Below are 13,160 nucleotides of genomic sequence, written 5' to 3'. Positions count from 1 at the left end.
CCTCAGTACTTTTGCTCCCACTCTTTCCTCTACTCCTGTTTCCTCTACTTGGAACACTTTCTTGTACTTCCCACTTCATCCTTCAGTGCTCAAATCTGTCTTGCACAGTCCTATCCATGTCAAGCCAAGCTCTATGAATCTTCCCTCTTTACGGCCGCTGGCAGTCATTCATAGACGCCATAAAATTTAAAGCTCTGAAGGCCTTAGAGGTGATTTGAGTCATGTCTTCCTCTTCTTCTAAAGTTGAGGTCCTGTCCTGATTGGGCAGTATTTTGCCTAAGGTTATGTAATTAGTGGCAGAACTGGGATGAGGATTGAGGGTTCAGTTCAGATGAGCAAACATATATGAGAGTACCACCTGTGTGCCCATAGCCACTAAGATATGCTGTAGACCATCTCATTTCAGAGTCTTTCACTCTTAAGTTGTGTATCATAGTAGCACCATGGTATTTATTTTTCCTAGGAAAAATAGGAAATTTTTCCTATTATATTCTAATAGGAAAAATATTTATTTTTCCTATTAGAATATAATCTCATAGGACACAGTCCAAGTTTTATTCATCTTTACATTCCAGAGGGAAAAGTGAGACTAGGGGTCAGAAGACTTCCATTCTAGTCCTGGCCCTGCCACTTGGTAGCAAGTTATGTAAATTTAAATTCTCACATCCTCACTTAACCTGTCTCTAAAATGGGATTAATAATGTTGGTTCTACCTATGCCATGGGGTTATTGTGAATAAAAATAAGAGAATAAGTGTGAAAGTACTTTGAAAAACTATGAAATACAAGTACAGTGTTTTTATATGTAATAATGTTCTTTGTATTACTTGATTTTTTTTTTCAGAAGCTATAAAAATAACACCTTGAAACACAATTCAGTCTATGAAGCTATGGTTCCCTTCTTTTCTCCATGTTTGCTATTCATTTTGTCTACAGCATGGATCCTCCGGTCACCTTCAGATATTTTAGAGTTACATCCTAGAGTATTCTACTTAATGGTTGGAACAGCCTTTGCCAATATCACAGTAAGATTTTTTCTTTTAAAAATCATCATACATATAAGAAATATTTGACAGAATTCAATAGTTTGAGAAACCTTATATAGTATTAGAATAAGCAGATTTTAATTTAAATATCTTAAATCAGAAATTTGAAAGCATAATAACCTCAAAGACAGAACACGCTGAAAGTTTTTTTTTTTTTTTCACACACACACACACTGTATTTTATTTTTACAAGAGATAAATAGACTGACACCAAGCATTGTACATGGATGACCACAACAAAAGCAACAATGATTGCAATTACCAAACATGAAACACACTCATACTATGTCATAATATTGACATTCAGTCCAGTAATCCTCCACTGTAACAGCTCCTTTACTTTGCAGTGAAAATTGATTTGTATATTCTTTGCCTCTGAGTCCTTGTTGGATTTTTTTTTTTTTTTAATTCAGACAGAAAGTTACAAAAATTATACTCATCCTCATCAGTTCACTCAGTCCCATGTAATTAATTTTGAAAGTTATTTTATTTTTTTGTTTGAAACCAATAGGATTTGGGAACTGCTATAGTATTTTGGAACCATGGCATAATTTAAATTTTTTGTTTTGGTTGCCTGTTGAAGAATTCATGGAATAATTCCCTTCAGACTCTAAATATTATTTATAGTGTGGTTGAAATGGCAGCAGATCTAACGATTAATTTAGGGAGCTTGGAAGGGGTTTTTGAGAGAGGAAACATAGACACACACACACACACATACACACACACGTTTTTTAATCAACTGATTTTTAAATTAATAACATAGAATTAAAAACTTTGTAATAAATACTACATACGTTAAAAAATCCCTTTCTCTGCTATGGCCCAGCAAGAGGGCAGACAGGGAGGAAAGATCAGGAGGACTTGAGAAAAGACCCTGTTAGTCCTGACAGCCAGGAAGCCTGTGCTCTAGCTCAGGCCAGGTCCTTAATAAGTTTTTATTTTTTAACTTAGCCACTGAGTTTATGTTTCCATGTGTGTAACTTGTGTTTACTATCCCAAGTCATATTGATTTCATAGGGTTTAAAGATCTGAAAACATTAATGCATTGTATAAAATGTATCTCTGAAGGAATAAAACTATATTTGAGTAAGGTGTTGAAAGTAAAGAGAGCCAAAGAGGTTCTGAGGTGTTGTATGATAACATGACTGAATTGGAGGTAGCATCTCCTCATCACCATGAAGAAATTTAGGTGTGTGGTACTGTGGGGGGGGGTATTCTGAGAAAATTGTTGTCGTATATCGTAGGATCTTAAAATTGGGAGAAATTTCTTTTATCCAAACTGTTACCCAGTAGAAGAGTGCCTTCTGTAGCATCCTTACTAAGTTATCTTCCAGTCTCTTCTGACACACACGGTCTGAGGGTCCACGGGTTTGGAGGTTGGGGTAGAGGTCCAGTTGGGCTCCTGAGCAGTTGAGAATTACTGAACTTGATAATAATGTAATGTACAGGTACTTGAATGCTTTTTAAATGTTGGAGTGACTCGTGCTTTGCTAATTAAATTTTCATTCTCTCTCTCTTTTTTTTTTAATAACTTCAAGTGTCAGCTGATTGTTTGTCAAATGAGCAGTACCCGGTGCCCAACTTTGAATTGGTTTCTGGTTCCTCTCTTCTTGGTTGTCATAGTGGTAAACGTAGGAGTAGCCTCTTACATTGAGAGCGTTCTCCTGTTTACATTAACAACTGCTTTCACTCTGGCCCACATCCATTATGGAGTACGAGTGGTGAGTAATCTAGAGCAAAATTGGTTCCATTTGATTCTTAAATAGTGGAACGGAGGTGAGGGAGAATTTCAGAAGAAACTTGCTTATTATAGTAGCTGGAAGAATTTTGGGATAGTCTCTAAATTTTGGATAATATCCAGGTGTGTGATGCCAGATATCGTTTCTGTAATGAGTATGTCGTAGTAACTACAAATAACTTCAAAGCTAGATAATTATTGTGAGGAATTAGTTCTTGTTTTTAAGTGAGACGAAATGTAAACCATTTTCTTGGTAAAGAATTGTAAACTCTTTTGTGCTTTTAATTATATATAGGACAAAATCATCTTATTTGTTGTTTATCTGTTTCTATGCTTGCTTCTTTAGCTTCAGGGGCATTTTTATAAGGGGAAGTATAGAAGAGAGTAGATTTAAGAAGTATTCTGCAAACTTTAATATTCTCTTCTAAAATAAGAAATGGGTTTCAGGACAAATGGACTAAGATAGGTATAATAAAATGAAAATCAGAACCATGCAGTTTAGTTTCTTTTTCCTCACACTGTAACATTCTTTTCTAATTATTTTACATATCTTAGCATGGTCTCATAACTGTGATTTTGAATTGCTGTACAGTATTCCATCGAGGAGATTACTTAATAATTATCAGTTTACTTAACCATGACTCAGTTATTTTAATCATTTAGGTTGTTTCCAGATTTTCACTATTATAAATAAAGTTGAAGTGAACTATCTAGAATAATATTTTTTTTCCTTCACTTTCTTTTTTTCTGAGGATAATTTCATAGCAATCGGGTCATGTGATAGGGTATTCATATTTCTGTGGCTTTAAAAATACTTCTATTTGGTATGTTTGTTTTGAAAGGAACCCTGCTGTGAATCAGTTTGAGAAACAAAATGTCTTTACGTCTGTATTGTCAGACATGTTTTTAAAACGGAGGCACCTGTCATGCTTGATAACAACTTCTTATACCTTGCATATGTTTCTTGCCTTAGTGTTTCTCCCCAAAGTAGCCCACATTTGTTGGAACAAAATAGATGAAAACAACCATGATAAGTCTATGAATTGTGACATGAAGACATAATCATTTATGTTTTTGTTTGTGCAAATTTAACGTTATATGCTTTATATCAACACTCTGAGGTCTTTATTCTGATATTTCATCAGTCATATGCATGAAGTAGAGCACAGTTACCAGTGTCTTTCATAATTGTTTTAACTTATTATAACCCTCAGAAGCATATCTCTAGAAAACCATATACACACGCCAAACCAAACCAAAACACATTTAAATTACAAAGGCAGTACATTTTCATTGTTAAAAATCTGGAAAATAAATATAAGCTCAGGCTAACTGAAATAAAATTCCAGGAGCATCTTTTTTTGGTCTGTCTTTTCTGCTCTCTTAACACTTCTACAACTTCTGACCAGAAGGTGAAACTTGCTAGACCACACAAAAACATTCACTTGAACTATTGAAATGTAAATATTAAGAAGAAAAATGGAAATAAGAAGGATTAAATAAACCATATTTGCTAACTGGCACATTACCTTGCTTTTGCCTATCCACTAGGGATACCCTAACTAATATGGCTTAAACTGTCAAAAATTTACAGATCTAGTTTTATACTGTTTCATCAGATTAGGAATGATTACCTAGAAGTGTTACAACAAGGTGAGCATTGACTCTAACCATATATGTAAATATTTGACCTGATAGATACTATAAGTCAACTAACCCTATAATTTTTCAGTAGATTTGAATGTAAGGCTGTGTGGTCTGGAGGGTTCTGGAAAGACTAGATTTTGGAATTGGGCAGACCCAAGTTTAAGTCCTAACTCTCCCAGGGTAGTTCTAGTACTCATTTAGCCAGCTAGCTCTACAGCTATCCTAGTCCAGAAAAACCTCTTCATTTCTGATGATTTTTGCCATGCCAGTAAATTGTTGTCTCCAGAGGGTGAATTCTGTATGCTTTTTAAAAAAAATTACGTATGTATTTGTCATTGCCTCATGTTCTGGTTTTCTATAGGTAAAGCAGCTGAGCAGCCATTTTCAGATTTACCCCTTCTCATTGAGGAAACCAAACTCGGATTGACTAGGAATGGAAGAAAAGAATATTGGCCTGTAATCTACAGAGAGAAGTACTGTAAATAAGATGCTTGTAAATATTTCATCCATCACCATTGAACTAAATTGATCTGCTTAACAGACATGGGAACTCAGTGTGTGTGGTACTTGGACAGCAGGAGTGATACATGTGATCTGAACTTGTGGAATTTTGGACCTACTAACTCCCAGCTTCTTTTATTTTGTTTTTTATAAAGCCATGTGATGTTTTGGTTAAACATAATATACATTAGACCAGCAAAATGTTCCTAGCAATTTTAGCTTCAGGAGTCCGTAATGTTTTGGTTCATACAGAGTTAAAGATGCCTTGGTTTTTATTTTTAAAACCCCCAAATTTGTTTAGGAACACTGATAACATTCAGAAGACCCAATATGTTTTCATATTTGGTACTTAGTAGTAGGTCTTTAGCTGTGGAAGCTATCAGTAGCCCAAATCCAACATAAGGAAAAGATAAGAGCAAGTCACCTTCAGCAAGAGATGCCAAATGATTACAAAACAATATACAGTTGCCAAATACTGGTTTCTCTTTCCCATGGAAATGCCTTTTGTCCTCATGTACTAAGAGAGCTAATATATATATATATATATATATATTTAGATTCTAGTATTCTGGCTCTCTTTGTTATGGAACGGATCTTGATAAATAGTTTAATTTTCTTTTAAAGAAAAATATTCTCTTGAGACTTAGTAGAGAATGGATTGTAATTGTAGCTCACTCATTGGCATGGTTCATTGTTTAAATGTGGCATTATTTCCCCCTCAGCTGCAAGTCGCTGAGATTTGGTGCCTATGAACTATGATCGTATGAATGCATGTGACAGTCCCAGTCTTACAATAATTACTTGTGAGGAACACAGATAAGCTTCCTTATAAGAAAAATTTTCTTAGGAGTTAGGAATCTCATGAACCTCACTATGAAATTACTACTGTGAACCTCACTACGAAATTAGTTTTCTGATTTAATTTGTCCTTCCTCTCTCCCGCTGTCTTTTTCTGTGGAAGAGAGTGCTGTGTTTTTTATTTCGTACAGGATAAAGAAATAGAAATTCTCTCTTCCCCAACTTGCTCACTTCCCCACTTGAAGACAATTTTTGATATATATGCCTTACTGAGTATGTGCTCCCTTTATGTGACTTGGAGTAATTTTTGAGGTTTACTGACAAACATAAAAATCTCTTTGACTTTAATATGGTTGTTTTATGATCACACCTTTTTGTGAATGTGGATATTCTATTTCTTTTTTTATTTTGTCTCCATTTAATTTGGTGGTGATGAAATTTACTGGCTGATTTTCTTTTATTTTCCACTGAATGAGTTTTGTGCTTGAATGAAGAGTGTATCTTAAACCCTTTTTTTTGGATGGATTGCACTTGGATAAAATAGGCACCACTGTGTTGATATGTAATTAAATCCATAATCATTATTTATCTGTGAATGTGACCTTCGTCAAATTTAATTATAGTGTATTCCTCTTTTGGATTTTAGTCTGTTGCTTTGTAAAAATAACTATGTAATTGATATTTCAGTTTTTAAATTTGTAAAGTCTAATCATTGTCATTCAGGTTATTAGAAATGAGGCATCAAGGAGCTAACACATGGTTCTGTACTCATTTTAAAAAATTGTAAAGGTTGAGGTATATTTGGTGACTTTATCTGAGACAAAAATGAACACTGAAAACAGGTGAGAAATTGATGAAGGGAAATATGGGTAGTGATTTCATGTTTGCTAATAAATTGCCATCATGGAGGTCAGAGAATGAACTAATTAAGTAAAAGTAACTATTTTTTGTATACCTTGTTCTGTGTCATCTGTAAAATTGAACTGGATAAAGTGTTAATTTGGGCCTGGAACAAAGCTTTGTTTTAAGGTTCTGAGCTAATCATTTTATTGTTTTGTTGACCTTGTATACAAAAATGAGGTTAATCTGTATTATAAAAGAACGGATAAATATTTATAAAATGACAGATGTGGACCACAGGCTTTCTTTACCATGTACAGTATAGTAAAAACAACAACAACAACAACAACAAAACCCTTTACTTCTGGCATAGGGTCATGTCCTGTAATTTTGGGGCTGTTTTACCTCAAAGTGTGTTTCTGCTCTTTTTCTGTTGCATCAGGTTTATTTGAAAATAGTTTTGTGCCTATACGTTATAACATATTTCCCAATGGTGGTTAAGAATTATGCTATAGTCAGTTTTATTGGCATCGTTTGATGAAAGAAAGATGGCTGTCAAGAAGATGAAAGATGAAAAGTGAGTAATTAACTGTTTCAGAATACTGTGGACTTGTGAATCTTTAGTGTACTGTTGACTCTTTTTCTTGGTTTAGTCTGCTGTCTTGAAGTGCATCATGAAAGCCCCCATTTGTTATGTAGTGATACAGCAGCCGAAGCAGGACTTCATTACAAAGAGCTCTTGTGAATTTACGTCATTGCCAATTATCATAACATTTCCGAAGTATAAAATATATTTTAGGCTTATGCATGATATTTTGGAGTGCGTTCACACCCCAGCCTTTCTCCCAGCATACGCTGAGCTGCCTTTTGGGGAGCAGTGGCATGATTGGTCATACATGCATGTTTTCTGTACATTTCAGAATAGAGTGCCTTAGCCAGGCCAGAGGTTTGCTTTGTGTTTCTTCTGACCAAAATTACCTAGACCTGTAAGAAGTTTCTTTCCAGGTTATGGTATGAAAAATGTCCTTTATGCTTGTCAGAAAGTAATTCCCCTGTATTTGAGGGGGGCATGGGATAGAAAAATCTTAAAAAATACCTGAGTATGTTAATGCTGCCTTTTATGATCCTTCAATAGCATTCATGATCCTAGTGTAACGTACAGTTTAAAATTGCCACAATTTAACCAACATTCCTCCCTTAATGTATAATAGACATAGTTTATGGATTCTAGTCTTAAGGGGAATAGAGTGAATAACTTCCACATAAAGAACTAAATAGTCTTCCCTGGCATTTTAATAATATCATGGTTAAATTACTTTTAATTATAATTTTAAAAAGAAGGTTCAATGCTGATTATGGCCTAGAATGTTATAGTACTATTACCAACATTTCATTTTTTTTTTAGTATAGAGCTGTTGGGAAGAGGAGTGTATGTCTAGGGTTGCCCAAATTCTAAATAGTTACCAAAAGAATATTGGTCATGACGTAGAGCCTGGGCATTGGGGGAACATGCAAAGGAGAAAGCAGGCATAGTATCCACTTTAAGGGGAAGAAGAGGTCACTTTAGTGCCCAATGATCCTTCTGCAGTGCACAGTTTAAAATTGTCACAACTTAGTCATTCCTCTACTAACTTCAAGTTCAAATGTGAATTTGAAAGACTCCTAAGTGTTCAGTTTTCAAAGAATTATTTTATTTTGTAGTCAGTCCAAAAACATTTGGAATGTACCTTGCTTTCCAAAGCAGACTTTGATTCTCTAAGTTATGGAGGATAAAAAGATAATCTGAAGGTGTTTGAATCAAAGGCTACTTTTCCCCTTTATATTTTAACAAGAAGCCTATTTGTAACTCACCCTGTTCATTCTTCACCTGGGTTTTTAACTAGCCACTGTCTAGGACAGAGACGCCCACTTGCTCTTTCGCCCCTAGATCTCGCCACATTCACATCTCCTCGATTGCCTTATCTCTCTTGACTAGTCAAGGACTGGGAACATGCCAGAGGGAACAAAGTAAACCTGATGGACTAGAACATTTGATGTCGGGTCCCCAAATAAGCCAAAAACACATACAGACATCTTTGATTGTGTTGATTCTTATGTTCAGAGTGGCCTTTATCTTGACCTCAGTTCTGGACTTGCCTGAGCACTCTATAGGAAATTTGTGAAGTCAGACTAGAATTTTCTTTGTCCTATGAGGTGTCCTTGTAAGGCAGCATGCCCATTCTTGAACACCCTGTGGGTGAATAACCTTAAGTGAGCTGCCAGTACTTGAACCTTCCAGGAAGAATTTTAACTAGTATGCTGCATTCGAAGCACTTTGACATGTACATTTTAAGTGACAGTTTTAACAGTAAAACGGTGTTAAATTAATCACTGTGAAACTTGAAAGTGTGATGCCCTGTACATTTTAGGAAGCTTAAGTAAATTTCTGATTTTCCTTTATTAATTATGTAACCCATGTGATTTGTATATTTTACTTTTCATCTTTGACGGTGGTGCAAATGACTGACTTATTGGCAGGCAGTTACTTTAGGGTATATGGTAAATCATGGTTGTCTAACTTCCAGAGAAAGTGGCAATGTGTTTACTTTTTCCTTTGTGTGAAGCCATGGGAATTGGATTTACTGGCTAATTTATTTCCAGGGTTTCTACAGTGCAAAATAAATGTAACCTTTTAAACATGCTAGTAATGCTTTTCTTTTTAATAAAAATGCAAGAGATAGTAATCTAGCTGATTGATTGTTTTTAAGCAGAGACCTGCTCTTCTTACAGACAGATCTTAAATGAGCTAATATTTTGGGTAGCAAAAGAAGTTTTGCCATCTGTAGCCTTTTTCACAGGTGGCCTGAGTGAGGGGGTTGTGTTGCATTTGGTCAGAAAGGCCCACTCCCCAGAATTGGCAAATGGCACATGGAGTGATTCTAGAATAATTTAACAAAGCCTTGTCTTGAGGAGAGTCCATTTGGACACAACATAAGTATTGTCTCCCACAGGCCATTCACACTGTCTTGCTCTTCATAGACTCCTTCTTAGAAAGCCAGGTTCAATCAGAGTAGTGTTATTTTGAAAGCATGTGAATTGGATCATGGCCACGGAGCACCTAATGCTACATTGTAATTAGAGACAGTAGTGTAGACACAAGGAGTGGCTAAATGCTGTGGATGCCTTATGGCTCTTAGGCTAAGGGCTTCTCTTGAGAAGTTTCTATGGGTAATAATTAGAATAGGAATTGATTCTGGCTTTTTATTGAAACATACACAATTTACCCTGAATTCTAGATTCTGATATTCTTGAGAAGCACTTTTTAATCTCTGAAGAGTAAGTTCTTGACCAGAAGCATGTTCAGTTTAGTACTTGATGTTACTAATCAGGTTATAGGAGGGTCCTGTTTTATTTTACGAGATCTATGAATGCTGCATTGTGAATCTGTTTGAATTACTGGTATCATTCAGTATCAGACTTAGTTTAATAAGTACTAATTAAGACTGCCCACAATGTGAACATTTTTTGTAGGTTATTTTGTTTATATAACTTATCCCATTAGAGCAGCCATTCAGGAGACAAAGACCCAGCTACATGTAATCATTTCCTCTTTCTGGAATGTGCCAAGAAAGCAGAATTCAGTATTAAACTCCAAATTTCAGTTTTGTTTTTTAAAGCAGCATTTCCTGTGGGTAAAGGGGAAGGCAGCGAACAACTGCTGAGGTGTAAACTCCCTGCTGCCTGCCTTCTCCCTTTCCCTTCCCATCTAACAGAATAGATTAAGTTTGTAACCAGTTGTAGGAAATGAAATCGATACTTTTCTGAGTAAGGTTTCATGCCCTGTGACTAAGAATAGGGGGCAGGAATCCTGGCGGAATCAATTATTGATTTGTTTAGCTTGGTCCTGTTGCAGGTTGCTTTCTGTAGTATTCTGATTCCATCCCTTCTCAGGTACCTAGAAACAATACCACTTAAGTAACTGGAATGTGTTTGCTACAAGTGGAATATATTAGAGAAGATGAAAGGAGTGCAAAGTCTTATTTTCCCTTCCAAGTAGTTTAACTGAACATGTTAGTAACTGGTCTGTCTAGCACTTGCTGTGTTCATAGCAAATAATGTAGCATTTATTTTATCTGGTTATGTGTGGTGTGTGTATATATGCATATTTAATATGTACACATATTCTCTGTGCATATATATGTATGATATATTTGTATATACATGCAGTCTACTCTTGATTATCAGCAAGACGGTAAGCATTCACTAGACTATTTCTTCATGTTGACTAAATCTGCATGTAGCCCATAACTCTGTGAAGCCTCTTCCTTATCTGGAGCCATAGTCTTTCCTACTTTCCATTCATCTCAGTCCCCAAGAAAGGCCCTTGACATATGTCACTTTCCCCTTCCCTTTCACCAGGGATTGTGTGAGCCAGAAAGCTTTTGAGAAAGATGGTTGCTTCCACCAGAGTTGAGGCTTCTGGGTCTGAATGATGATGGGGCCCATTCCTGGCCAGAAGGCAGCCCCTGGAGCAGTTGTGCTCTTGGGTTTGATGGGGGGAAAAATCTAGCTCTTATGGGAAATGGGGCTTCACAATTTGCTTAAATTCCTTAGCTGGGATGTTGTGAAGTCTTAGATAATTCGATGTGCAACTAGAGTACAACTGTGCATTTCACCATTAGTATTGTGTCGTCGGTGATCCTGTTGCTAGCCCAGATAATCAAGACCTTGACTGTTTCTTGCCACTGGATTCTGGAAGCCTTGCCCTTTCAACTGGATTTGTGTTTATTTCTGCTGCTGTGAAACACAAAAGTAATGCAGTAGGTTTTAACTTAAAATTGTTTAATTCTGTTACTGATAAATATTTATTGTAATAAAAGTAAAGAGAAAATGATTTTTAAATCCTTTTAATTGTTTTCAGATTGTCTGTTTTTCCTTGGTAGGTGCAAAAGGGGAGGGGAGCTATGGGGAGAAAAATAACATCCAGTCACTTGTCTCAGAGAGTCATTGATTAATTTAAAGCAAAATATTAAAAGGTTTTGTTTTGTTTGATCAGCTCCTGGGTGTTCTACAGTCCTGTGACTTGTTTCAGAGAGCAGAGTACCAGGAAGATGGCAGTAACGGCTTTTCATAATATACTGCTCTTGGCTCTCCCAGAACTGGGCACTGGGCAATATTTATTGTTCTCACAGTAACTGGATCACACTTACATTAGCTTGTAAGGTGGTTGTTTCATACTCAAAAACATCTTCCCATAGAAAGAGTGTTAATGTATGCTGTTAATTTTCCAGGCTAATTCCACAAGAACTTAATAATCCACACTTAATACACCTAAACTTTAGTATATGAACAAACCATAAGCTCTTATAAAAACTCATATTTTCTAACATGGCTTCTGAGGAGAATATTTCCTATTGTTTTAACATCAGAATTGGTCTCCCAGTTCTGGCAGTGGGCATTTAAAATTTTTTTCTGTAACAGGTTTAAAGAAGGTGAGGGAGGAAATGTCCCATATTTTAACCCAGGCTAATTCTCTGGCTTATGTGCTCTTAACCCCCTGCTCTCCCAACTTCTTGGTCGCAGTAGCAGTTATCCCCTCCCTTATAAATGCAAACCTCAGACACCTAGCACGGGCCTGACACTCAGCAGGGGTAACCAGCTTGGGTTTAGCTACTGATAAACTTAAAAAAATTACTGATGTAATTTTGACCCCATGGGGCTATAGCCTAGACCTATTATCTCTCAAGGATAGTTCTTTTAAGTGGGATTGCCTACTCAGTGCATATGCTTATTTAAACTATTGCTACTGGCAAACTGTCTTCCTAAAGGGTGTCTTTCCAGCAGTGAATGAGAGTGTCTTTTTTTCCACATCTATGAAAAAGGTTTGTTATTTATATAATTGAGGCTGTTTGTGACAGCAGCAAAGACCTCCCAGCTGGCTGGGAAATGTCTGGAGAGAGCCAGGAAATGAGGCTGGCCTGGGGTATTGTTATGGTTGGGAGGTAGGGCCAGGATGAGGGTACCCAGCACACACAGTAAGAACCTCCCACCAAAAGAGAGAGCACCCAGGGTTTTTTGTTTTTGTTTTTTTTAACTCAGCTGCCCAGATGTGGAGCAAAGGGGAAAAAAGGCATGAGGCTTAAAAGCTCAAACAGCAAAAAAGGGAGTCAGATTCCTTATCACAAAAAATGTCTGGCTTTAGGCCAAGCAGCTTATTGATCGCTCTTTATGAGTCTTTATGGTACCTTTGCTCTCTCTCCCATCTCTTGTGTGACAGCCGATTCCCACTGACTTTCTTGTTGTATCCTACTCCCAGCCGTAGACAGGCACACACACTTGTACTTGTGTCTCTTCTCACAGGTGGTGGAGACATGAACCAGAACCTAGAGGAGTTAGGGGTCAGAACTATATCTTGCCCCTGATTCCTCAGCCCCTAGGGAAGGTTAAAGCTGGAGGTCACAACTAAAGGAGAGAGATTTGGTAGAGGGCCCTGAGGCCCGAAGCAAACTCGTTCCCCTCCCCCGCCCTCCAGACTCCTCACCCCAGCTAGATATGGGACAAGGATCCAGGCAGGTGTTGGACTCTTGACTGCTCCAAGATTTTGGCACT

General features: G+C 36.7%; 1 protein-coding gene across 1 annotated transcript in view; it reads left to right on the top strand.

Annotated features, from left to right (window-relative positions):
- The window catches only part of SELENOI (selenoprotein I), a 44,156-nt gene extending 32,694 nt beyond the window's left edge, over nucleotides 1–11,462 (top strand). Inside the window, exons 8-10 of the mRNA XM_082356915.1 lie at nucleotides 844–1,024; nucleotides 2,587–2,769; nucleotides 4,795–11,462. Coding sequence (XP_082213041.1) covers nucleotides 844–1,024; nucleotides 2,587–2,769; nucleotides 4,795–4,893 — 463 coding nt within the window. The 3' untranslated portion in view covers nucleotides 4,894–11,462. The remainder of the gene's footprint in view (nucleotides 1–843; nucleotides 1,025–2,586; nucleotides 2,770–4,794) is intronic.
- The last annotated feature ends 1,698 nt before the right edge of the window (nucleotides 11,463–13,160 follow it).

The sequence above is a fragment of the Balaenoptera borealis genome (genome assembly GCF_965194805.1).
Source record: "Balaenoptera borealis genome assembly, chromosome: 15".
Taxonomy (NCBI): domain Eukaryota; kingdom Metazoa; phylum Chordata; class Mammalia; order Artiodactyla; family Balaenopteridae; genus Balaenoptera; species Balaenoptera borealis.
Note: the sequence above shows the minus strand (reverse complement) of the source record. Positions and strands in the feature narration are given on the sequence as shown.